This window comes from Oryctolagus cuniculus, chromosome 4 (assembly GCF_051225735.1).
Source record: "Oryctolagus cuniculus isolate XC-2025 breed Fujian yellow rabbit chromosome 4, ASM5122573v1, whole genome shotgun sequence".
NCBI lineage: Eukaryota > Metazoa > Chordata > Mammalia > Lagomorpha > Leporidae > Oryctolagus > Oryctolagus cuniculus.
The window spans coordinates 78100738-78126599 of NC_142870.1; the positions used below are offsets into that span (position 1 = coordinate 78100738).

Here is a 25862-nt window from a genome sequence, read left to right on the forward strand (position 1 = left end):
CAGTCTGAATCTTTGTCCAGTTTGAATCTCTAATCTGCTCACTACTGTGGGGCCTTTTACAAACTTTTGTAATTTCTCTGAGCATTGGGTCAAAGGGTGATAATAACCTGTTTTGTAGAGTGTGGAACATCCGAAATATAGCAACTACTCCATAATACTATAATCCACTATATTAAGTTTAATAAGTAGGGAAGTTCATATCTTCAGTAAGTTACGACTTTATGATTATAAACTTCCATGTGTAGTCACTGCAACATTCGGTTATAGAAACTCAACAGGAGCCAGAATTCTAATAATTAAGCACAGCAAACTCTGAGCCTGTGGTGTTAAATTCCCTAAAGACAAAGACCATATCTAATGTTTTTGAAATTCACAGGATCCTCCCTACCCAAGTATTTCTCTTAGAGAAATTCTCCAGCCACAGCCTGGAAAAGAGTAAGGTATTAAGTGACCCTGCCATTCTTGGAGATTGAACCAAGGGTTGACAATGTTCTGAACAGAACTCACCTGAATCTCTCAATAATTAGAATTGAGACAGGAGCAAAGAATCAATTGGGCCATGTAGGACACTCCAACTGGAAGTTATGTAAGTTGGTGGGGGAACACATGTTGGTGGTGTTGTGGAAGTAGAGGGTAGAAAGGCATGGACCAGGTTCTTTTAAATTTCATACACTGAACTGAACAAGGCTCAGACAAACAACAAATTAACAGCAACAGTTATAGGGAAGAGAGCAAACTCCTTAAGAGTCTAGGAGTTGGTCAGCAGACAGAGACCCAAGGTCCTTAAGGCTCTGGTGGCTACCTCTCTGATAGGGGTGGTCAGGTACTCGGGGAAGGGCCTTTAGTGAGCTTCTGAGATCATCTCTCTGACCTGCAGGCCAGCTGACCATTATCAAATCTAGACATGAAGCTCTGAAATAAAGGTTTTATGGGTTTGCAAGAAAAACAAAAATACAATTTTTCTCGGCTTCCTCAAGTAGTCCTTCTCTGTCCCCTGCTTCAAGGTCAAGGATAAGGACAGGGAGGCGGAGGTGGAGAAAAGGAGAAACAGACTGAGAGAGTTTTGGAATTTGCTTTTCTCAGCTTCCTCAGTTAATGCTTAGAGGTCTCCTGCCTCAGTACCACAGTAACTTTTGTGAAGGCAGAAGTGTCTATGCTGGAGAGAAATCAGAACCCCATATAAGAACACAGATGAACAAATACAGAAAGGAAAAAGAACTGAGCCGTGAGGACATACAGCTTGCAAGAGAGAAAAGGAGCCACAGAGACAAATACAGGCAGGAGGACAGACTTGTTAGGAAGAGGGAGGAAGACAAAGGGACAGGACTTCAGTTTGGATACTATGGGATCCAGGACCTGGAATTGTTGGGATTTGGAGTGAGGGGTCCACAGCCGCTGAATTCCCAGTTCTTGCCTCCACGTGATAGAAGAATTCAAAGCAGAGACATGAAGTGCAAGAATGGGAGCAGGAAGAGGTAGAGAGAGTACACATTCAGCAGGGCATGCAGGCCGCCTCGTGAGGAGAGGCATGTGCCCCTCCTCAGTTCCGTAGCCCCTTTTTACTGGGGAGAAGGTGGTAGCTTAACACACACACGGTCCAGTCTGGTGTGTGTGATGTCCTCTGGAAGATTTTCAGGGCGTCTCTGCATGGAGCTCAGTGTACATTTGTGCATGGTGTCTTCTTCATTGTGGAGGAGACTGAGACTCAGGTGCATCACAGCAAAGTGGGTGTGTTGAATTGGCGTGCAAAGGGGCGGAGTAGGAAGCTGGGCTTGGAAACAGAGACTGTTGGAAACCTCTCAGCTGCTTTGTTGGATGACTGAATCCCTGCTTAGCCCATATCAGAATGGTTACCCTAGAAGAATTCCGATGACTGTAAAGGTATCTGTTAACTGAAAACTCCGGCAAACTATTGGCTGCAGAAGCAGCTCCTTCAGTCCCTAACTGATAGTGATCCTGCCTATCTGGAAGATCCTCTAACAACCACTGCAGGTGATTCCCTGACAGGTGAGAGCTGGTCCTCCTTGTGCTCTATGTCACTTCCCATCATTGCTCCATATCTACATGGCTAAAGGCAGATCATGAAGTGCCCATCGGGCCAATCATTAAGTCAAATGTGGAGCAAGTGGCCTGCATGGCAAAGGAGTTACAAAGCTGCACAATTTCTGTTTGAAATAGATTTATTTATTTGAAAGGTGAGTTACAGACAGAGGGAGAGACAGAGAGAGATCTTTCATATGCTGGTTCACTCCCCAAATGGCTACAATGGCCGGAGCTGGGCTGACCTGAAGCCAGGAACCCGGAGCTTCTTCCAGATCTCCCACGTGGATGCAGGGATCCAAGTACTTGGACCATCTTCCACTGCTTTCCCAAGCGCATTAGCAGGAAGCTGGATCAGAAGTGGAGCAGCTGGCACTCGACTGCCCATATGGGATGCCAGCATTGCAGGTAGCAGCTTTACCCGCTAAGCCACAGCACCAACCCCAATCATCGTATCTTCTTTCTCTCCTTGACTATCCAGCCAAATCATTAACCTCTATGTATGCATTCCTGTAGAATTGATTCTCGGGCCATCTTTCTTTAGGGCAAAATGGGCAATGAAATTTGTTTAAAATCACACTCACTGGAAAGAGTTCCTTATTCTTTCACTGCAGGGCTACACTTTTCTGGGGCTGAAGTCCCTTTCTTTTCCAGCTGTACAGATGCAAAACCATCTATACACTAGGCTCTTGTTTTTTCAGTCAATTGGTTATGGAGTACTCTTGTATGGAGGGCAGTATGGCAGTATGCTGAGAGCAAACACGCCAGGAGTGATAGCTCCTGCTCATCCAACTAACCCTTAAGACCTGCCCAAGCCCAACCCCATAAGCACCACACAGTGAAGGAGTTACTGGCAAGCCTACTCTATGGCTGGGTAGTTCAGACTCTAAGTTCATGGAGGGAAGTTGGTGTCCTAGAGTCAAGTAGGGGTTAAGTTTCTATCACAGCCCAGAGCAAGGCAGCAGCTGATGCTCAAAATGAGGATAATTCGTTTTCAAAGCAGGTATGATTTTGTTTCAAAACCCTGTGGGTGGACCAGCGTGTGGCACAGTAGCTTCAGCCACTGCTTGCAAGGCTGGCATCCCATATTGTAGGCTAGTTCAAGTCCTGGTTGCTCTGCTTCTGATCCATTTTCTTGCTAATACGCTGGGAAAATAGCAGATGATGGATCAAGGACTTGGGCCCTTGCCAACCACGTTGTAGACCTAGATGGAGTTCCAGGCTCCTGGCTTCAGACTGGCCCAGCCCAGTGAACCAGGGAATGGAAGATTTCCATCACTCTTCCTTTCAAATAAATAAACCTTTAATAATAATAACAACAACAACAGCAGCAACTGCATGGGCTTCTACTCTGATTCTTTTTTTTTTTTTTTTTTTTTTTTTGACAGGCAGAGTGGACAGTGAGAGAGAGAGACAGAGAGAAAGGTCTTCCTTTTGCCGTTGGATCACCCTCCAATGGCCGCCGCTGCAGCCGGCGCACCGCGCTGATCCGATGGCAGGAGCCAGGATCCAGGTGCTTTTCCTGGTCTCCCATGGGGTGCAGGGCCCAAGCACCTGGGCCATCCTCCACTGCACTCCCTGGCCATAGCAGAGAGCTGGCCTGGAAGAGGGGCAACCGGGACAGAATCCGGCGCCCCAACCGGGACTAGAACCCGGTGTGCCGGCGCCGCAAGGTGGAGGATTAGCCTATTGAGCCACAGCGCCGGCTCTCTACTCTGATTCTTATTAGGACTTTATACAAAGTCCATACAGCACCTTGATCAATCGTAGATATTTTGAATTGATTATAAGTAGGTTGCCATAGAAGTAATCTATCGCTCAAACTAGGACAGTTTTGAGAGTGAAAGGAGGCAGTAATAATAAATATGCTGGGACAACAGGCATAAATGAAAACTACCCTAAGATTTATGGTCGTCTAGTCAAACAGCCAAGTGACTTACTTGTTTGCTCTGCATCCTCAACCAGCCAGAGAGTGCAATGAAAGAAAATTTTGAGCTCTCAATTCCCTCCTGAGTTAACTTACTAAATTTCAAGGCAAGACATGTTCAAACATTTCAGGCAGAAAAGATAAACATCTAATCAATTTGTCAAACTGCAGTGTGCAGGAGAGGCATCTGGGTGGGTTGTTAAAACAAATAACTGAACCATATACTCAGAATTCCTAAGGCAATAGCCAGAAATTGGGGCCTGAGAATTTGAACTTAACAGAAGCCCAGATGACACTGATGGGCCACACGTTGTTTTTTCTTTGTACTATTTGTTTAACTCTTTACTTGCTGTAGGGTTAATCTTATGAGTATAAAGTAAACTGAAACTAGATCTTTGTAAAAATTAAGAGTGTGAATAGGAGAGGCAGGAAGAAGGGTGGGATTGTGGGCAGGAGGGCGAGTAGGTTGGGAAATATCACGGTGTTCCTGAATCTGTACATATAAAATACATGAAATTTGTAGATCTTAAATGAAATAAATAATTTTTTTAAAAGAAACACTGGTCTACAGATAAGAAAGGGCAAAACTCCAGACTGTCTTCAGTTTTCTCCCCAGAGCAACATCCCATACCAAAAGAGAATTGCGTTATTGCTACAACATGCTGAGGAAAAACTCTTCCTAAGATGCAGTTAACTTTCAGTGTTACTGACAGTTTTCATAAACATGAACACATCCAGAGAACATTGCCAGAAGGAGAACTTTTTGTGAAAGTTATGTGGGGCTGAAACTTCTCCCTGTAAGAAGAAAATCCACTTTAATTGAAAGGAAACAGAACAAATTCAGTAACAGGTCTTTATGCTACAGGTCGCTATGCTACAGTGCTGGCCCCTGGCAACAGGTCTTAAAGGTCCTACACACTATGTTGTAGATCACATTTTTTATTCCTGGTAATAAGACATAAGGGTTACAGTATGTTTATGAACTCCCTGTCTAAAGAAAGTTTGTATATACCAACTAATTCAGATGAGTTTTCTAGTAATATAAAACTTGACATTGCTCTGTCTTTAACCACTATTCATCTGCTTACTTTCCTTCTTTTTAAGGCAAGGAAATCAAGACTCCCTGTTGTCAAGCTGTCTGATGACTTTTCTGAAACGTAAACCTTGATGTTTGTCAAGAATTGGAAATAGGCTTGAGGGAATTACAGGAAGTCTGAAGGTGTGGCTGGTCCAGGTCTTGATGCAGGCAAAGTTCAAATTCACCCAAATGAACTCCAGGAAAACACCCACAAGGAAAGTGCAGCTATTTCAATACAGACTTATAGGAGATCAGAACAGGTTTGGATGTTTAAGATGCCCATCAGAATTCTTCATTTCCCTTCTGCAGAAGCTGGAAAATAACCTTAAGTGAAAATTATCTTATTTAGGCTGTCTAAATTTTAACAGCAAAATGAAGTCAGAGGGTGAGGGGCTGTGATATAGTGAGTATGAAAGTATGCTTGGCCAGCGCCGTGGCTCACTAGGCTAATCCTCTGCCTTGCGGCACCAGCACACCGGGTTCTACGGCACCGGCACACCGGGTTCTAGTCCCGGTCGGGGCGCCGGATTCTGTCCCGGTTGCCCATGGCCCAACTACTTGGGCCCTGCACCCCATGGGAGACCAGGAAAAGTACCTGGCTCCTGCCGGCCGCGCTGGCCATTGGAGGGTGAACCAATGGCAAAAGGAAGACCTTTCTCTCTGTCTCTCTCTCTCACTGTCCACTCTGCCTGTCAAAAAAAAAAAAAAGTATGCTAGCATTCACATTTTCATACTGGGACATCTATTTGAAACCTGTAGTTTTAAAGCACAGTGGCTCAAACTGCTCAATCACTTTTTTTTTTTTTTTCATAACCTTGGAGGGCTCCTTTAAGAAATCAAATCTCTTGAAATAAAGGATTCAGAATTTTACAATTCCTATAGCTTCACCTCATTTCCTTTACTTCTGGGAAAGTTGAACAAAGAAATTTTCAACCAAAAAATACGAGTTCATATGAACACATTTTATTTTATTTTTTTAAAGATTTATTTATTTGAAAGGCAGAGTTACAGAGAGGCAGAGGCAGAGAGAGAGAGACAGAGAAAGAGAGGGGTCTTCCATATGCTGTTTCACTCCCCAGATAGCCGCAACAGCCGGAGCTGCGCCAATCCGAAATCAGGAGGTAGGAGCCTCTTCCGGGTCTCCCATGTGTGTGCGGGGGCCCAAGCACTTGGTCCATCTTCTACTGCTTTCCCAGGCCATAGCAGAGAACTGGACCAGAAGCAGAGCAGCTGGGACTTGAACCAGTGCCCATATGGGATGCTGGAACTGCAGGAGGCAGCCTTACCCTCTACACTAGGGCACCAGCCTCTATTTTATTTTTAAAAGATTTATTTATTAATTTGAAGGGTGGAGTGACAGAGAAGGAGAGACAGAGAGAGAGAAAGAGATCTTCCATCCACTGATTCACTCCCCAAATGACTGCAATGGCAGGACTGGGCCCGGCTGAAGTCAGAAGCCTGGAACTCCATCTGGGTCTCCCACATGGGTGCAGGGGCCCAAGGACTTGGGCTTATTATTTTTTTCAAATTCCACTCCTTCACTTTAAAAAAAAAACTTTATTTATTTATTTATTAGAGAGACAATGAGACAGACAGCAATCTCCCAGCAAGTAGGTCATTATCCAAATGCCTACAACGTTTGCAGCTGGACCAGGCTGAAGCCAGGAACTCAGTCTGGGTGGTGGGGGCCCAGTTACTTGAGCCAACACTGCTGCCTCCCAGGGTAGACATTAGCAGGAATTTGGAATTGCGATTGCGAGTGGAGCTGGGACTCTAACTCAGACACTTCAACATGGGATGCAAGTCTCCCAAGTGGTGTCTTAACAGCTATGCCAAATGCCTGCCCCAATCTCTTACCTTTTGATTGGTATATTTAGACCGTGCAAATGTACAGTAATTAGTGACATGTTAGCATGTTCATCAGTTATTTTATTATTTATTTTCTATTTGTTACCTCTGGTTTTCATTTCTGTTTTTCTTGCTTTCTGCAGTTCACTTGCACGTGTTGTAGGACTCCATTTTGATTTATCTATAGCACTTTTGAGTTTGTCTCTTTAAAGAAACACAATGGTTACTCTGGGTGTTATACATGCTACTTAAAACAATGTGCCAACAGTTACTACTTCAGATGAAGTGTGGAGACCTCACTTCTGTTTAGGTTCCTTTGGCTTCCCCACCTTTAAATATCATTGTTTTGAATATCAGCTGGCTGCTGTGACAGGTGCTTTTTCCTGGTTTCTGGTTTCGTCATTCAGCCCTAGCATCTCTGGGCAGGGGAGAAGAGGTTCGTGTCTCTACAGTTAATATGGCTTCCTCAACTGAGCCACTGAATTTACCTTGGTCCCTCTTCCTTGTTCCTCTTTTGCATTTTAGCATCTCTCGCCAGAAAATAAAAGGACTCTTTGGCCCAGCTGGGAATAAAAGTGCTTCCCCTGGTCATTTATTTGCAAGTGGTCCCCTTGCCTGAGGTTGCTAGAGAGACTCTGTCAGATCCAGGGAGGAGAATGAGCGACCTGGCTTCCTTCGGTTGCGAGGTGGAAGGCAGGAAACACCTTCTGTTGGTTTGGGGGATGCTCACTTCTGTGCTGCTCCGCTGGCGCTCCCCTCCAGCTCAGCACCCTGCAGAGACCCCCTCTGGCTGTTTCTTGTGCTATTCCCAGGACATATAAAGCTGTACTTCGCAGGGAGGCGCTGGGAAGGATGGAACTATGCCATCTTGTCCGGGCCAGCAGCCCCTCACCTACTGAATGCCATGCTTACATTTTCTGTTGGAGTCGTTTTCTTTTCACATTTTGCTCACTTAGGGCTGCTTATCTGTGGGTATCAAAAATCCCAAAGAAACGTTTGCCCAGTGCAGGCACTGACCTGTTTTTCCCACATGTAATTAAATTAATAAGGCTGGGGTGGGGGGGAGAGGCATGTGTTGATATAATAGGATTGGGCCGGCGCCGCGGCTCACTAGGCTAATCCTCCGCCTAGCGGCGCCGGCACACCGGGTTCTAGTCCCGGTCGGGGCACCGGATTCTGTCCCGGTTGCCCCTCTTCCAGGCCAGCCCTCTGCTGTGGCCAGGGAGTGCAGTGGAGGATGGCCCAGGTGCTTGGGCCCTGCACCCCATGGGAGACCAGGAAAAGCACCTGGCTCCTGGCTCCTGCCATCGGATCAGCGCGGTGCGCCGGCCGCAGCGCGCCGGCCGCGGCGGCCATTGGAGGGTGAACCAACGGCAAAGGAAGACCTTTCTCTCTGTCTCTCTCTCTCACTGTCCACTCTGCCTGTCAAAAAATAAAAAAAAAAAAATAATAAAAAAAAAATAATAGGATTGAACTTGATCTTTAGGCCATACACATAAGGAAACTGTTGAAGGACATATACACACACAATCTCTGCTCAGGCGGGGTCTACCTCTAGTGTATATGGATTCATGCAGCCGCCAAAGGGGCTGGAGCAAATAGGAGGGGTGAAAGAGCCTGTTACACAGACAGCCCAGCCCTTTACTCCTGGACTCCTGCCTGCACGCATCTGCTTGGGAAATCTCGGCTCTGAAAGGCTAGGCAGTGCCAGGAGAATGGTGATCCCAGAACCACCCAGCTTGGGCTGGCCCTTCTCTGAGCTTTAGTGACCAATAAGGCTTCATACAAACAAGTGCACCTGAGTAGAGGAGCAAATATGCCCAGTACCTTTTATTTCTTACTTAAGTATACACTGTGGGGCTCCCAAGAAGCATTTAAAGTGATTTTGTTAAACGAATACTTAATAAGAAAATATAAGTTAGATGAAGGGGGAAAGAGCAGGAGGAAGACGAAGGACAAGAATAAGGCTGGTGTAACACTGCTTCTTGATTCCCCTCACTTAGAATAAATAGCTCCTACCAGGTCACACGGCTGGGGTATTCCTGGGCCATCTCTGAAGGGAGTTTCAGGAGCCATCAGAACTTGGCACAGAGGCAGCAGGGTGGACTCCCAACATGGAAGGATGCTCAAGATATCCAAGAGGCAGACTGATTCCCATGGGAATTTTCCTAGGACACCCCACCCCACAGGTGTCCTGTTCCAGGAGAACATGTCTGGTTTCTTCTTCACGACTTCTGAGTTCTCGCTTTGAGTTCCGTGGTTCAGAGCCACAGAACTCAGCTGAAGCCTCAAGCTAACAAGTTCCTGAGGGATCATCTCCCAGTTAAGGTCCACTACGAGTCAGACTATATGCAGAAAGTGTGAACCAAGGCTAGAACTACGGCCATGAATTCCGCAAACTCTCACTTTAAAACCTGTTCAGTTTGATGTGCAGGATCTGAGCCACACCTTTAGGTGCGCGCTTGCAGCGAAACCTCGCGTCAGCCGGAAGTCGAGGTCCAGGCGAGCCGGGAAGGAGCGGCAGAAACAGCGGTGACTAAATGACCACACTCCTTCCGCTATGGGAGCTCTCTCTCTCCTGAGGAACAGAACACACACACACACACACACACACAAACACATAAACAAACCCCGTCAGCCGGAATCCAGTGTCGACGCGAACGATACCCAGGTCCCGAGGGAGTGGCGGCTGCTGGGAGGGGAGATCCGAACCTAAGGCAGAATTCCTGACTCTTCACAAAGCCAGCCTCTTCCTCAAGGCCTCTGCTTCCTTTCTCTCCCACCTCTCGCTAGTCCCCTTCAAACGCCTTTAAGTTCTGAAAATTTCCTAGTCTTATTGACTCTGCCTTTGGCTCTGTTTTTTTTCTTAACAGCTGTTAAGTCTCCCGTGCACTAAACAAGAGCCCCATGCTCGTTTGTCCATCTTTCTGCCAGCCCTTCACGAAGACAGCACCTGCTCTCCTGATCTAGTTCTTCCCAGCCCTTTTCTAAAGAGATTCACTCCGCACCTTAGTATTTCTCTGAACTCAGTCTTCAAAGATCACTGATTCTTCCTGACCTAACGCAGTAGCCTTTCTCCAGAAGTTACTCCACTTGGTGTTCCGACTTGTCGCACCCGTTCAAGGGTCAGGACTGTGGTTCACATTTCTGTTTCCCTAACCATGTGTTGAAGGGGATTGTTCCAGCATGGGATATCTAGAGTGGTTCTAAAGGTGAGCTTCCTCGTCTTACTCGGAATAGGAAGATGAGGTATCTTCCCGTCTCCTTAACATACTGTGTGGAGTCCATCGTCTGTGTGTAAGTATTCACACTGTTGCTTGAAAATCTCTGTTTCCAGTTTATCAGAAAAGTAGGTATTAGGGGACGTGGTTTCTGAATGTTCTCTGACACAAAAGTGTCCAGGGGAGTGTCCAGTGCTCACTGAAGTAACACTGAACATGGTGTGGACATTTTGTTGAAAGATTTAAAAAAAAAATTTGTTAAATCAAAAAGTCATGGGGAAAAAATGAAAAAGCCAGAATTCGCTACAAGAAACCTGAGTTAACTTGGAGAGAAAGGAACACAGTAGTTCACAGGCCAAGTCTGGGACAAGCCAGAACCGTCTTGGCAAGCCCGGCCTGTTAGGGAAAGACTGGAAAGAAAGATACGTGGTTTGCGGGAGGCCAGGAGCACAGGGGCCACTCCTGGGGCTGCAGCTGGAAGCTCTGCTTCTCTATTTCTGTGGTTGTGCTTCCAGAGGAGTGAAAAGACCACCACTATGAAGTGCGAGGCTCTCAGCTGGAACCCTAGCTGTGGCGCTGGCGGGGAAGGGGTTCCCTCAGTGTAACTCAGCATAACTTCCATTTTCTCCTGGGCACCGTGCAGAGAAGCTTCTTACCCAGTTCAGGCGCCCATGAGGTCAGCCTTTGTTACTTGTCTACGGGTTATACATTGCGTGTGAGGGAGAAGTTTCCAGGTAAACCAAAACACTTTTGCTTCATTCATATTCCTTTGAATACCTAGGAAATCCTTTTTAATAGAATTTCTAGGGGAAAATAAAAAAGTAAAGTGTGCTACAGTTCTGATGTGGAAGGCCCGATATAGGATCTTAGGAACGCAGAAACTTCAAAGATCTGTGATGGAAGATCTCCATCTAGTGGCCAACTTGTGCCATAATGCTTGAACTTAGCCACAAGCAGCACTGACCTCAGACACTGGAAAGCTAACTAGTGTGGACTCACCCAGCTTCACCGAGGAGAGGTGGGAAAGGGAGGACTGACACTGGAGACATTTTGTCCCGTGAAAGGCATTCAAACTTCCAGCTACAAACAAAACAAAAAACACTGCATCCCTCAAAGTAATCTGCAGAATCAAGCTTTGAGCCTGGGCTTCTGGTCAGCATTAGAACAGAGGTGGCAAGTTGAACTCGCTTGAGGTAAAGTGATAACTCTTTGGGAGATAAGGGGCCCAAAACAATGGAGGCTTTTCAAGTGACTGGGAACAAATCTTTGCATCTCAGGAGTGAGTTTATAACTGAAAATACTGTTTGTGTGTGGTAGAAGTGCTACTGTGTAAACCTTGATGATAAAAAACATTAATAGTTTCAGAAAATGAGGAAGAAATAAGTGATAGAAAGCATCACTGATCCAAGGATACTATATTCTCCCTCTTTTTTAAAGACTTATTTATTTATTTGAAAGGCAGAGTTTTGTAGGGAAGGAGAGAGATACACACATACACACAGAAAGAGATCTTCGATTTGCTGGTTCACTCCCCAAATGGCCACAATAGCCAAGGCTGGGCCAGGCTGAAGCCAGGAGCCAGGAACTTCATCCGATCTCTCATCAGGGACTTCGGCCATCTTCTGTAGCTTTCCCAGATGTGTTAACAGGGAGTTGGATTGGAAATGGAGCAGCTTCGACAGGAACCAGTGCCCATGTAGGCAGTAGCTTAACTCACTACACCATAACGCCAGCCAGCCTCAACACTTTTCTCCAAGGAGGCAGCATGAGTTATGGAAAAAGGCACACACTTGAGAGTCAGAGGTTATTTTCAAACTGTGCTCCCTCCCTATTGGCTGTGTGGCCTTGGGCATATAACTCAACCTCTCAGAACCTCATGGTTGTTGTGAGGCTTAAATGAAACAGGACTCGGAGAGGGCTCACTCCAGTGTCTAGAACATAACCAGTGCTCCTTTTGTGCTTCCGTCTCTTACCAGAAGCTGTAGACTTAAGTAAAATAAAGAAAAAATTCAACTTAGAAGAAAATAGGGTTTAGATTTTAGGCCAAAAACTGAACTTAAAATTTTTTTTTTCTGTCGTTCAAATGAAGAGATGCGGTTTAGTCTCTGTATGAGTAAAGAACTGCAGTTGCCCCAGCTCTGACTGGTTGTGCGTTTTCCTTCTTACTGGTATTACAGAAGAAACAGTATGTCATCTAATGAAAATACCGTATAAACTGCACAGGGCTGTGACCATTACATGACATTGTGCAGAAGGGGCCGCAGCTCAGGGCCACCCAGCCCTGTACTATTGCTGACCTTTGTCTCAGCACAGGGAGGACCGTGAAGAATGTGAGCGAGGGCCCCCTGGTGGTCACTGCCTGCCTCACACGCGGCTTCCCCAACTTCTGCTCTGGGCAGGCTCTCTAAGGGGCCTGCTCTCTCCGCCCCCATCTGGGACTGGCTTCTGAAAATCGCAGTGGCTCGCCCACTTCCAAATGGAAGTTGTGGCATTCAAAGCCCAGGAGAGCCGGCAATTCTTCTTCTTTTGGTATCCTCCCACCCTGGGGACTTCCCTCACGGCCTGCTGACGGAAGAGCCTTTGACTCATTTCAGCAGAAGCCAAAGGATGCTGGTCAGAGGAAAGATTTTGATGGGGAGCCTCCGAGGTGGCTCTGAGGCACTCAGCGACGTTTTGGGACAGTGGTAGCAGGACCTTTGCCAAATGACATTAAAGGAACACTGGCATTTGGGTGTATTGCTTATAAAACAATCTTTGAAAAGTTACTTCTTTAAAACAAAAAATGGGGCTGGCGTGACACAGGTTAAGCCACCACCTGCACAGCCAGCATCCCATATGGGCCCTGGCTCATGTCCCAGCAGCTCTTCTTCCAATCCAGCTCCGTGCTAATGGCCTGGGAAAGCTGTGGAGACCCAGCTGAGGCTCCTGGCTTCAGCCTGGCCGGGCCCTGGCCATTGCAGCCATTTGGGGAGTGAACCAGCAGATGGAAGACCTCCCTCGTTCTGTAACTCTGCCTTTCAGATAAATAAATAAATCTTTTTTAAGAAGGAAGAAGAAAGGTTCACATCTAGAGTCCCCAAGGGCTCCCTCTGGTGTCCCCTTGGCGGCCTAGCACCTGCTAGCCCCCTGCCTGTCACAGAATCCTGCAGGTCTCACGGGCTGGTTTGCATCACCTCAGTGATTCTTTGCAGGGCTAACTCCGAGGGCCCCATCCTCACACGCACCGGGGGCTTTGCACGCTGACTCGTCCCCATCAGGCCGGGCGCCTGTTCTAATTTTGAGTATGGAAATGGGTAGCTAAGGCAAGCAAGGCTTAGCTGAAGGGCTGCCCTCCAGCCTCGGCTCCACGACCCCCAGGCGCCTGATTTCCCCTTTGTGAGCACCCAGCCCCCAGCAGCAGCCTGCGCTCACTCGGCCCCTTTGCCGCGGGCGGGGAGCTTTGTCTCAGACCGGGAGGGTCCGCTCTGCCCACGCCCGCCCCTCGGCGGGAAGCCCAGGCTCACCGAGCGCCTCTCCACACTCCCTTTTTTCCTGCCATTCTTGCCTGGAATGACATCCAGCGAGCGGTAGCTGGGCGGCTTCTCCTCGGGCCAGGGCGGGGAGTGCGAGCGGCGGCGGCGGCGGCGGCTGCGGGCGCCCCAGCTCGGGGGTTCCTGCTCCTCCTCAGAGCTCCAGGAGCTGAGGCCCGAGGGCGGCGGAGGGGAGTAGCTGCGCGGCCTGCGTCTCCTGCTCTCCCGCGGGCTGGGCCTGCGGGGCCTCGCCCGGTCCCCCCGGCGGCTGCGGCTGCGTCGCCGGCGGGTCTCCCTGGACGACGGGCGGTCGCTGAGGCTGTCCCTGTCCGACCAGGGCACCGGGGATCTGGTTAGCCTGGGGTCGGGGTGCCTTCCGCTGCATGGGTAGTCCAGCTCCCTTCTCTCCAGCGCCCAGGGCTTTGGACCCCAGTCCTGGAGCTCGTGGTGGAAGTCGGGGTAGCGGTGCTGCCGACTTCCCTCCCTCGGATCCCAGGGTCTGGAGGGAACAGGGGTGAGCCACCGCAGGTGCGAGGAGTCGCTGGTCCCCCTTGAGGAAGGCACGTCTCTGATCAGCGGGGGCAGCTGGAGGACTCTGCGTTCCACCACCTCGGAGCCCAGGGAGGACAGCAGGCTGCGCGGGGGCCCCGGTCTGGCTTTGACGTCTGGCGGCAGAGGCTGGGCCGGGTGGAAGTTCCGCAGCTCCTTCTCCAAATACTCCAGGACACCGTTGGTGACCGAAGGGTGGGCCGCGGGCTGGGTCATTGGCATCTGTGGGAGGCTGGACCGGAAGGACAAATCTGAACGGAAACAAGGACAGAACATGCAGAGCTACTGGCCCCAGACATGGTCCTTGGAAATCAGGACAGCGAAACGCCACGGTTCTCGGCCTCACTCCACTCGCCCCCACCTGCCGTCGGGAGGGCCCCGCCACATCCGTCACGGAGACCCTGACACAGCCCATGCTCCTGCCCTTGCCCTCTGCCCTCCCTCACCCCGAATCTCTGGTAAGGTTTACCTCGCTGCAGCAGCGGGTGCATTGGATAGGATGAAACCTGGGAGCTCCTGTCCGCACCCCAGTACAGGGGTTTTTCCATCATCTGAGGACCTAGGGCCTGAGCCTGCTTCATGTAGCGGTGACGGGCCAGGGCTGCAGGGAAGAAGGAGAAATGCAGACCCTCAGCCAGGGTATGTCCCCCACCTCCCACCTCACTTCTCTCCACCCAGCTTTCTTGCAAGAGGCTAGCTTCTCCCCTCCAGGTCCAATCTCACATATCTTGCATGGGACTAAGGGTTAAGGGCATCAGGGATCAACTGGTGCTCTAGCGAGGCTCTGGGAATGAAGTGCCTATATGTAAGACACTCCCAGCCCCAGGAAAGTATACTCCTAAGACCGGACTTCTGGGCCCCAAAGACATTTCATCATCCTGCATACTCTCAGAGTTACCAAAAACACACAGGTAGATGCGTGGAGAGCAGCGGACAATGACATCTCGGGCCCCAGGCCAACAGAAGCAGAAGCCACAGGCTGGAAATAGAAGGTGCAGGTGCAAAGGGCTTAGAGGAGGTTGTAGGCAGGGGCTGGGGCTCTCGAAGCCAGGCAAGCTAAGGGCCGGCTGGTTGGGAAGGGGGAAGAGGAGAGGGCGTGATGCTTTAGTCAACGGGCAGAACCACTCTACCAAGAGTGCTTCGAGCTGGTAAGCCACCCTGGCGGCAGAACACCGCGGGAGGAAGGCGGTGCACAGAGGCTGAAGTGCATTCCAGAGGATTCTTTCTGTGCTTCTCAACATACTCAGTGCTGGGGTTTTCCCTAGGAAGGGGAATCTCCCTAAAGGGAGTGGGGACAGGGAAAGAGAAAGGGAAACACCGTTCCTTTTCATGGCCAATAAAACAGTACATAAGAGCAGTACAAGGGCCCGTAGACATGTCACTCCTGTCCCCTAGGTGCAGCTGCTCTGAGGTATACAACCCACAGGGAGTGCAAATTAAAAACAAAAGTGTTTATTTGTTTTTGTTCATGAATTTCTATTTTGAGGTAACTGTGGCCAAGCACCACCTGACTCCCAAGGTTTCTGCCTATCCATGCATGTAGGAAATGCACTTGCATGGTTAAGCACAGGAAGTACCTGCCTTGTGCTATGAATGACAGGCCCTCAGCCCTGCACTCCCACCGCCTCCTCTGTACCCCAGGCCCTGTGGCCAACCCTAAGACAGCAGGGCTCTGGCACAGTAGGAAGGGACACAAATCAGGCATTCTGGACCCAGCTAGGCAGGGTAGGGGGTTGGCCAAGGCCAGCTACAGCCCAGGGGCCACCTGTGCAGAAGTGGCTACAGCAGAGCCCCCGGAAGTGTCTGGAGCTCCAGCTCCAAGGGCGAGTCACAGCCCAGCCTGGAGGAAATCAGAGGCAGGTCTGCAGCAGCTCCCCCAGCTGCCACACCTTTGTGCCAACTGACAGCCACTAGCCGCCTTGAAGACAAGTTAGCGGGCTTAATGTGCCTCCCTGCGCGGGGCTCCCTCTGCTGGCCACCATCAACATATACACTAATTCGCTTACCCAACTGCTAGCTTGCCAGAAGCTAACCAGTCCTCCGAGGAATTTCTTCATGGGAGGCTCATGCGAGGCAGTGAGGTTCAGAGACCTTTGCAGTGTGAGGTGCCACAGTCAGAGACTGGCAGAACCAGGGCATAACCAGGTTCTGACACCAGAGCCTATTCTGTTTCTGCCACAACCCCAAGACCCTTAGACACTTTCCTTCCATGATGAAGCCATCAAATCTTGCCCAGGGCACAGCTTCAGTTTCCTTCTCTGCAACTTAGACCTACAGTTCAAGACCCCTCCAGGCTAATCTCTGCCTCCGAGGCCTGGGGACCCCTGTTTCCACCGGGTAGAACCCCATGCCTTATAATTGAACCCTCGCTTCTTCAGATGGTACCATTCCCCCATTTGGCTTATTCCTACGTCCTTGTAGTTCTTAGGGAGGCTTTATGAAGGCTTCATCACATGGGTATAATTTCTCAAAGAGACCTGTTTGCCCCCACCCCCAGAGTTTCTGACATGTGGTCTAGGGTGGGGCCCAAGAATTTGTATTTCTGAAAAGTTCTCAAGTGATGTGCTGCTGCCGGTCTGAGGCCACTCTTGGAGAACCCATGAGTCGGGGCGGGGGGTGGGGGGGAAGAGGGCACAGAAGATCTTGCTCTTGATGTGATCTTTCTTTGGACTAAAATAACTGTAACATATCCTAAAATAATTTGGCTACAGAATACATGGTAAAACTAAAGGGGCAAGTCGGGCTTCCTCCTTATTTGCAAAGGCTCTTTTTCACCAATAGGACCCCCTGCACAGATGGCTCACCACTGCCTCTTCCAGATCCTCCACTAGCCTCCCTGTCACCCTTCTGAACTTTTCTACCTGCTCCAGAGTGGACCCAAGTGCTCCCTTCCTGGCCTTCAACCAAGCTCTTTTCCAGGGCCTTCCCTTCTTTGTTGTTCCAGAACTGATGAGACAAAGAGGAGGACGTGGCTCCTGAGCTCTTTCCCACCTGTCCCTGGACACAGTCTCACAGAACATCCTAACTACCAAGGAAACGGTTGCTCACCTAGGGGTCAGACAGACAATAAAAATAGCAAACAGAGAAAGCAGTGAAACTTCAAGATTCCTAATACATTCTCTCTGAGCCTCCATGGAGGAAAGACAGCCTTAGTCACAGGTCTGGAGCTTGTTAAAAATACAGATCCCTGGATCTCATTCCCACAGGCTCTCCTCCAGCTGTTCTAACGCAAGGCAAGAGAAGTTGCTTCAGTAGCCTCCTTGATTCTAACGACATCAACTCGGAGTTGATTGCTGAGCATTTTCAACAATATTGGAGAACTCTCGTTCTCAGGGATGGGTCTCCCTAAACGCAGGCTTTGAGCATCAGATGGGACGTCCACTTGAATCCCAGCATGCACTAGCTGTGTGTCACTGAGTGAATTTCTGAGCCCACTGTCCTCTTCTATGAGCTGGGGAGAATCCTTGTCCACAGGTTGCTGAGATTAAATGGAGTAATAGACTCAAAACGCCCAGCACACGATAGACAGTCATTAGGTAATGACTCTTGATGCTAAAATAAATTGCTTCTTCCGCCTTAGATGCCATAGAAGGAGATGAAAGCACACATGTGGCGACTAAGCCACCAAAGACATACTCATATTCATCTCTGAGTAAGACCCAGGGCACATTCTGTAATTCTGGGACAGAAATGATGCCTCACCCTCCTCCAGAGACCTGCCTCTCTCCTCCCCTGCAGCCCGGCATCATCTGCATGCAGCACCACATAGAACTGGCGCCCTTGAAGATCTCTAGGTTCGCTTGCCCACAACTCGGTACCATTTCTTACCATCCACCCTCCACTTTCAAGAACCTAACCTCTGCCTTCCTTTTAACTCATGGTCAGTTGCACAGCACTTTCACTTTTTCCTGAAACTACCGGCCCCTTGTGACACGTCTGGCCAGTCATTTTGGTGACATCCCCAGGAGTTTCCCAGAATCCCTTGCACCTTTGAACTCTTGCCATTTTAGCATTAGGGAACCACTATCAGAAACTGCCTGGCCCCAGATGCCTGAGCGCATGCAGCCCTCCTGCTAGAACTTCCTTGACCATCAAACACGAATTCCCTCTTCCACAGCAGCAGTCCCAACATCCCCACGCATGCCTTCCCCTCCTCGTGGACTTTCAGCTGTCAACATCTTTCTTGAGGACAAGGAACCAGCCCTGCGCACAGTGAAGAGACCCCCCCACCAAGTTGAATGTAACTGTGGGAAAGTCTTCCAGGCTTCACTTCCCTCAGGTGTGGGAGGCTGGGAGGGGACAGCTTGGAGATTCTCAGTGTGGTTATGGCCGACTGCAGGGTGGGGTGTGCCAGCAGGTTCCCTGGGGAGGAAAGCTGCCTATCTAGTTCTCATGGGAAGAATAAGACCCGATTTTGAAAACGTTCGTCTTGAGGTCCTACTGAGGGTTGTTTACTAGTACTAAGTGTTTACCAAGCATTCGTAAAATTTAATGACCTCCATTTTTCTCCTCTACGGTCCTCTTTTCACTTTGGCAAGTGGGAGCAGGTTGGAGAGGTGCTTCTGTGGTGAGAGAAATTTAAGAATCACTGATGTCTGATTGAAGCTCCCTCTGTGTCTAGCATTTTGATTTACTGAAATCAAGACAGGCTGAAGCGAACGTCCCCAGCTTCCTCCCTACACCTTAATCACCCTGCACATTTTAATGACTTCCTTTCTCTCGGCAGAGCTCAGGCTACCTTCCCTTCCCTTTCTGAGGCAAGATCTTTCTTTCACGGCAGGCCTGATGCCCCTCCTGACGGTTCCATCACTCACCAGTGACCACCTCATTTCTTGGTGCTTCACTTGCTACTCACCCTGGTCCTTTGCTTATAAATCTGCTTGGAATATTGTATTCTTAAAAAAAAAAAAAAAGGAAAAACCCAAATTACTCTTCCCTTCCCCAGTCAGAGAATTTTCCTTAAGAACTGCTGCTCCTTCATGTCATTCCTCTTGTCACCAAACTGCTGGACTCTCTGCACTCATGAGTCACCCTGAAAGATCGCACCTGCCCAAGTCCAGGGCTCATGAGCTGTGCACTGCACTTCTGGATTTTGCCAGTTCTTGAGAGAAACCATTCTCCCTCAGAGCATCTGTTTATGAGCTCTTCCAGAGGACGCATTTCTGATTCCTGCTAGCTTTGTCTCCAGTCCTGCCTGGGTACCTATGTCCCCTGGTACATAGTACCTATGGACTAGGGATTCCAGTGTGGCTTTACAGATGGACTTTTCTTATCTCATTCCACCTGTTACTGCTCCAGTGACAGTGACCTCTCCATGGTCCCTCTCCTGGAGGCCCCTCATGGCCTCTCTTTAAGGAGTTCATGGTAAGTCAGTCAATCCCATGGTGACCTACCCACAGAGGCCGTGACAGCTGCTGCTGCGGGCGATACAGACACTGAGTCAGATGAACGTGGACCAGACACCACGATGCTGCCACTTTCTCTGTAGCGTCTGTGACTTTCGGTCTCCTGGGCTGTTAAGTCGGGATGACATCTGCCTTCTAGGGTTGTCATGAAGACTCAGTGAGGGGATATATGCAAAGGGCCTACACATGGTAGGCGTCCAACAAAGTTAGTTCTCTTTTCCTGTAACACAGCAACCTCAGAGCACAAGCCTGAAACCAGACTCATGCCACTGACCTTCTTGACACTGAACATTAGGTTCTGTTTCTATCTTAATAGGCAATTCCTTTTACAAATGTTTTTTCCAAATGGACCAAGATGAAAAGAATGGGTTTCTCTAGGTGCTCAGATTCGTCTACATTGTTCTGAATTTCCCAAATTGTCTACAATGTAGTACTTTAGCTGTATCACCAGGAAATGCTATTTGAAACAAAGCAAAACCAAAAACAACTTCCATTTAAGGCAACTGATTCTACTCCATGAAATTACTAAGATTTTTATACATTAATTTTTTCTTTTGCTTTTGCCATGTTATTAATTATTAAATTATTATTTGTTAATTGTTAGTATTGTTAATTGTTAATATTGTTATTAAATTATTATTCAGCCAAATTATTAAACTGATAAGAACAGCCACTACACTTGATCTTAACCAAAAGCCTCAGAAGCGATAGCCAGATTATTTTAGGAAATGTTACAGTTCTGCTGTAAAGGATCAGCCCTTAGGCCAAAGCAAGCCCACATCCAGAGCAGGCTCCGCTCTCCCTCTTTCTTTCCCTTAACGCATGAGTTCTCACCATGTGGCCCTGGGACCCGCAGCATCACATCATGTGGGGAATTTTCAGAGTACTTGGACCCCACCCTAGACCAGCTGAGTCGGAACCTCTGGAGGTGGGGCTAGCACTCTGTCTGAATAAGCCCTCCATGCTGTTCTAAGGCCAGCTTCACTCTGAGAGCCGCCACTCTAACGCATTCCTCTCCTCTGCTTTTTTCAAGTCAGCTCTACGGAGTGGTATGGCATCGTAATAGAATGAGAAAGACGCACGTGGTCTCTGCCCCTGGTTCCTGGCACCCAGCACCTAACTCTGTGGAACCCCTACAGTGATCTGAGTGCCACTTAGAGGCTAATGCATTGACTGATGGCTGGCAGCACCCAGGCGAAATCAGGACTGGGACTGGTCGCCAGTGAGACCATGCATGATTGGCAGATCAGGGCTTTCAGCCCCACCCCCTGACTTCCCGGGATTGAAGGCTGAGTTGATCACGAAAGGCCAATGGTTTCCTGAATTACAGCCATGTAAGGGAGCCTCTGTAAAGCCTCCACAAAGGGAGCTGCCCAGGGTCAAGGAGATGCCTGGTAGCTGAATGTGTGCAGATGCTGAGAGTGTGGTAAACCCTGGGAGGGCCCGGAAGCTCCAGACCTTTCCCACCTACCTGGCCCTATGTGTTGCTTCACTGGGCTGTCCACGGGGTATCCTTCATCTTTTGTAATAAACGGTAAATGGAAGTTTCATGAGCCACACTAGCAAATCAATCAGATGTGGGAACTACCCTTTACGGTCAGTCTGTCAGAACCTACTAGAAGTGACAACCCGCTGCTTGTGACTGGCATCTGGAGTGCGGGCAGTCTGTGGGACTGGGGCCTAACACTCTCTTCATGTAGGCAGTGTCAGATCTGAGCTAAATTTCAGAACACTCCATCAGGGTCTGCTGGAGAACTGCGAAGCGTACGGGAAAACACCCCTCCCCCCAGTGCATAATCTGATGTCAGAAGTGTTGTTCTGAGAGGCTGGTGCTGTGGCATAGCAGGTAAAGAAAGCCACTGCCTACAAAGCCAGCATCACGCATGGGCACCAGTTCGAGTCCTGGCCACTATACTTCCAATCCAGTTCCCTGATAATATACCTGGGAAAGCAGGTGGAAGATACCCCGAGTGCTTGGCTCTTGCACCCATGTGGGAGACCCAGATGAAGCTGCTGGCTTCTGGCTTCAGTCTGACCCAGCCCTAGCCATTGCGGCCATTTGGGGAGTGAACCAGCATGTGGTTCTTTCTCTTTAACTCACATTTCAAATAAATGAAACAAATCCTTTTTTTTTTAAAAGTTGTATTGAGTGGTGTCTGAGAATAGCAGAAAATAGTTTGTTTATTTATTTTTGTTTACAAGTGGCCTTCTCTCACTGTTTCAACAAAAAACTCCCTAACCACCTCATGCCCATCAGGTCAGTGCTAGGGCAGACTGAAGCCCAGGCCTAAAAGGACCACGAAGGCAACACCAGCCGTAGGCAGAGCTCTCTGAAGGAGACTTTAGGCAGCCTAGAAGGTGGACAGGCAGATGTCCTCCTACCTGCCACCTCCTGTGTGGCTCCACAGTGTCCCCAAGTATCATTTTCAGGACAGAGGCAAACCCGGGGGGAGAACCTGGCAAAACTTTGCCCTGGGCACTGGAAGCCAATCTGCTCGGGGCACGGGGCCCTAATACCATCCTCTCCCTCTCACCTTCCTCGGGGCAGCAGCAGCGGGTGGGACAGCAGGGGCAGCGGATATAGCAGCAGCAGTACTGAGGGCAGCACTGGCACCAGCACACGCCAATCAGCGTCAGAAGGAGGAGGGCTCCCAGGATGATGAAGATCACCGTCAGCCAGTCTGCAGGGGAGAATCGGGGCATGGGTGAACTGAAGATCCCCAGGGAATGCTTCTAGAACATTCTAGAGGTCTAGTAAATAGCTCTTGACCTTCAGGTTAATGTCAAGCAATATACGAGCAAAAAATGTTGAGCTTTGACAGGGGAACTTCAGAGGTTCATGATCCAATGCTGTGTTTTTGGCTTTTCCCTGTAACCAGGTTACAGCAGTGGGGTGGCCAAGCAGAAGGTTCCGGAAGCACTTACGCAGGACAATGAGCTTCACCTCCTTATCGGGGTCTCCAGATGTGTCTCCCGGAGCCTCAATGGTGCAGTAATATACGCCGTGGTCCCACCACATCACTTCATTAATCACAAGGTCAGCTCCTGCACAGAATGGAGAAAGAAAGCACCAGTGGTTAAAGGGGAGGCCGCTGGTTTCTGACCCTGGTCACTTCAGGCCCCCAGCATTATTCTCTGTATCCTGAGAAGGCCCCTGGTGGGTCACAGGAAGTTCCTTCTTCTGACTTTCCTCTTTCTCCAAACAGGAGACGGACTATCTGTAGAGTCTCACTAGGTTCTCTGTCAAGACTTCGCCTCCTTTACTTCCTACCGCAATCCGACAAGCGGGTCAGGTGGAAATTACTAGTTACTCCCGGTGTGTATTTTCTCTTCTCCCGTGGTCACAGAACTTCTGCCTATGTACACAGCCATCTAAATAAAGTCATTATTTCACACCACCTTTTTGAGAAGACAAGTAAGCAACAGAATGTAAACAGACGTGTCACATAGTGGACCCAAGGAACTTTCTTAAAAGCAGCTCGTGAACACCATAGCCCTTCCTTCCTCAACTCTGCTTCTACTCGGTTTCCTGCAAAGCAAAAGTGACAGCTGCCATCCCGGACCACAAGGAAGCCCAAGACATGCTTGGCGAGCTGGAGACTGCTGACTCCCAAGGACTTAACGGAACCAAACAGCTGGACTGAACATCTCTGATGCTATGCATGAGACAAATTAACTTCTCTGCTGCTTAAATCGCTAATATTTTAGGCTATTGTTTGCTGGCAATCAAGCTCAATCCTGATACAGTATGATCATCAGCTGCATTTCCGATGAGGAAAATCAAGACCCAAGGAAGTGAAGGAACTGGCCTGATAACACACAGACAGTGCTCAGCAGAGGTGGTTGGAACCTATGCCTTTCTGTGTCAAGGTCCACACTCTGAACCACTCAACTTTACTGTTCTGTCCACACTGAGTGGAAAAGTTCACACCCTAGACCCCTTATTAGCCTAAGAAGGACAAATACCTGTGGGACTCGAAGGGACAGGTGATGAGATAAACTTGAATATGTAAGGATGAAATGATGATATTTAATGAGTAGATGGAATCCAAGGAAAGCATTCCTGTTCTTGTGAGCACGGAGTGCTGCACTAGATGAACGCAGAACACAGGCCGGCACAGGGTACAACAGGTTAAGCCACCACTTGCAATGCCATCATCCCACATCAGACTGCCAGTTTAAGGTTGCTCCTTTTTTTTTTTTTTTTTTTTTGACAGGCAGAGTTAGACAGTGAGAGAGAGAGACAGAGAAAGGTCTTCCTTCCGTTGGTTCACCCCCCAAATGGCCACTACGGCCGGCGCGCTGCGGCCGGTGTGCCCACCGATCTGAAGCCAGGAGCCAGGTTCTTCTCCTGGTCTCCCATGCGGGTGCAGGGCCCAAGCACTTGGGCCATCCTCCACTGCACTTCCGGGCCACAGCAGAGAGCTGGCCTGGAAGAGGGGCAACCGGGACAGAATCCAGCACCCTGACCGGGACTAGAATCCGGGTGCCGGCACTGTAGGCGGAGGATTAGCCTAGTGAGCCGTGGCGCCGGCCAAAGGTTGCTTCACTTTTGATCCCACTTCCTGCTAATGTGCCTGAGAAAGCAGTGGAAGATGGACCGAGTACTTGGGCCCCTACACCCACTGGGGAGGGGGAGGCGGGGGAGAGGGAGAAGGAGAGGGAGAGGGGGTCCCTGAGTCCTGGCTTCAGCTGGCCCCAGCCCCAGCTGTTGCTGTTATGTGGGGAGTGAACCAATGAATGGAAGATCTTTCTTCCTTTGTCTCTCTGTTTCTCTCTGCCTTTCAGATAAACAAATACATCTTTTAAAAAAGTCTCACACACATAAAACTTTCAAAAAAGGTAGATAAATGGTTAACACATGTGTTCAAGTTTAGCAAATTCAACAGATGCTCAATGAAGAACCTCTGTGGGCCCACCAGATGTCTGGCACCGTGGGAAATCTGGAGAGGAACAAGATCTTTTCTATCCTGGGTGAGCTTTAAACCCTGTCAGAGGCAGCAGAGCAGGCTCCAGGTCTCCATGCCATAGTAGCACCTGCTCTCTCACCCACAGTGTGTGCCAGGGGACATCCTCGGACTCTTATAGGGCTTCGCATTATGTACTGGGTCCTGGCTACCTGGTTGTTTTATCTGCAATGCATTCTTATCTGTTTGTCAAGAAATATTTATGGAGGAAATGAAACAAAAACGCAAGGTCACACGACACTAGAGCTAATTCTGACTTCTGTTTCCTTCCCTTTCTACGTCAATCCCTGTGCTTTTTTTCCTACTTACAATTTTCCAAACCCATTACCTTTGCCAGAAAGCTTACCCCAGACTTGGAAAAAGAATGATGATACAACTGCCCTGGAGTAGGTTCCCTTCAAAGCTTGATGCAAACTGTAGTCTGACCCCATTTTTATTGGGGACGTAAAGAATATTTTAGGGTTGCAGAGTAACAAGGACATTAGATATGTTCATATTTTAAAGGATCCGAAAATGGATCTGACAGGACCATCTCAAGTGATACAAACACAGGCATACAGGTGTCAGAAACAGGGCTTCAGGAAGTCACACGTCTGGATGTAGAAATACAACCCAGTGAGAAATAATGCTTTCTTGTAGGAGTGAGACAGAGGCAGGGTTTGATCCAAGACTGCTGGGCATGGAGGTAGTGAAAGATACAGCTCAAAAGTTAGAGAAAACAGAAAGCAGAGGCCTTGCCTCCTTTAAAGACTGTGCAAGAAAATAGCTAACTAAGAAGGCTTTACAAGGCAGGGTCAGATCAGAACAACTTCTGGGGTGTCTGGGACAAGCAGAGCCATCTAGAGACTGGAAAAGGACAGGTGTTCTCTAAGCCAAGCAGCCAGTGGTTGGCTGGGAAGATCAGCAGCTGAGTGTAAAAGGCTAGGGCCTCAGTATTACAGACCAAGCTGGGTGTAGTTGTTAAACTGGCTCCCTTTCAGTGATCTGTCTTCCAGCAGTCACAGCATGGTCACTGGTTTCCTCATATTGTAGCTATGGGCACACAGCATACAATCATAGCACGTAAGCTCACTGAAGCAGGCTCTGAATCCTGGGCCAATAACCCCTGCACAGCAATCCTGCATTACAAGACAGGAATGCGAGGAGCTAACCATTCATCAAGGTGTGCTGAGTGCTAACATTCACTGCACACTCACTGTTGGTCCCATACTACCTCACTTGGTCCTCACACCTCTCCATGACACAGGTATTTTAACAGGTCCCATGTTACAGAAATTCTGCACCTGGAAGTACAGAATGGGGGTTCCACACCTGAGTC

General features: G+C 49.0%; 1 protein-coding gene and 1 pseudogene across 8 annotated transcripts in view; both read right to left on the bottom strand.

The window, feature by feature from the left end:
- Positions 1-8359: 8359 nt before the first annotated feature.
- Positions 8360-25862, bottom strand: part of ILDR1 (immunoglobulin like domain containing receptor 1) — a 36796-nt gene continuing 19293 nt past the window's right edge. For 2 of the 8 annotated variants that reach the window (XM_070072204.2, XM_051859259.3), the window contains 5 exons: positions 22503-22622; positions 22112-22258; positions 14642-14773; positions 13618-14423; positions 8810-9471 (listed from right to left, as the gene is read on the bottom strand). In XM_070072204.2, coding sequence (XP_069928305.2) covers positions 9430-9471; positions 13618-14423; positions 14642-14773; positions 22112-22258; positions 22503-22622 — 1247 coding nt within the window. In that variant the 3' untranslated portion in view covers positions 8810-9429. Of the gene's footprint in view, positions 9472-13617; positions 14424-14641; positions 14774-22111; positions 22259-22502; positions 22623-25862 lie in introns of those variants that run through there. The other 6 variants (XM_002716817.6, XM_070072201.2, XM_089331784.1 and 3 more) reach the window with 6 other exon arrangements.
- LOC127483000 (U2 spliceosomal RNA) lies at positions 20181-20286 on the bottom strand (annotated as a pseudogene).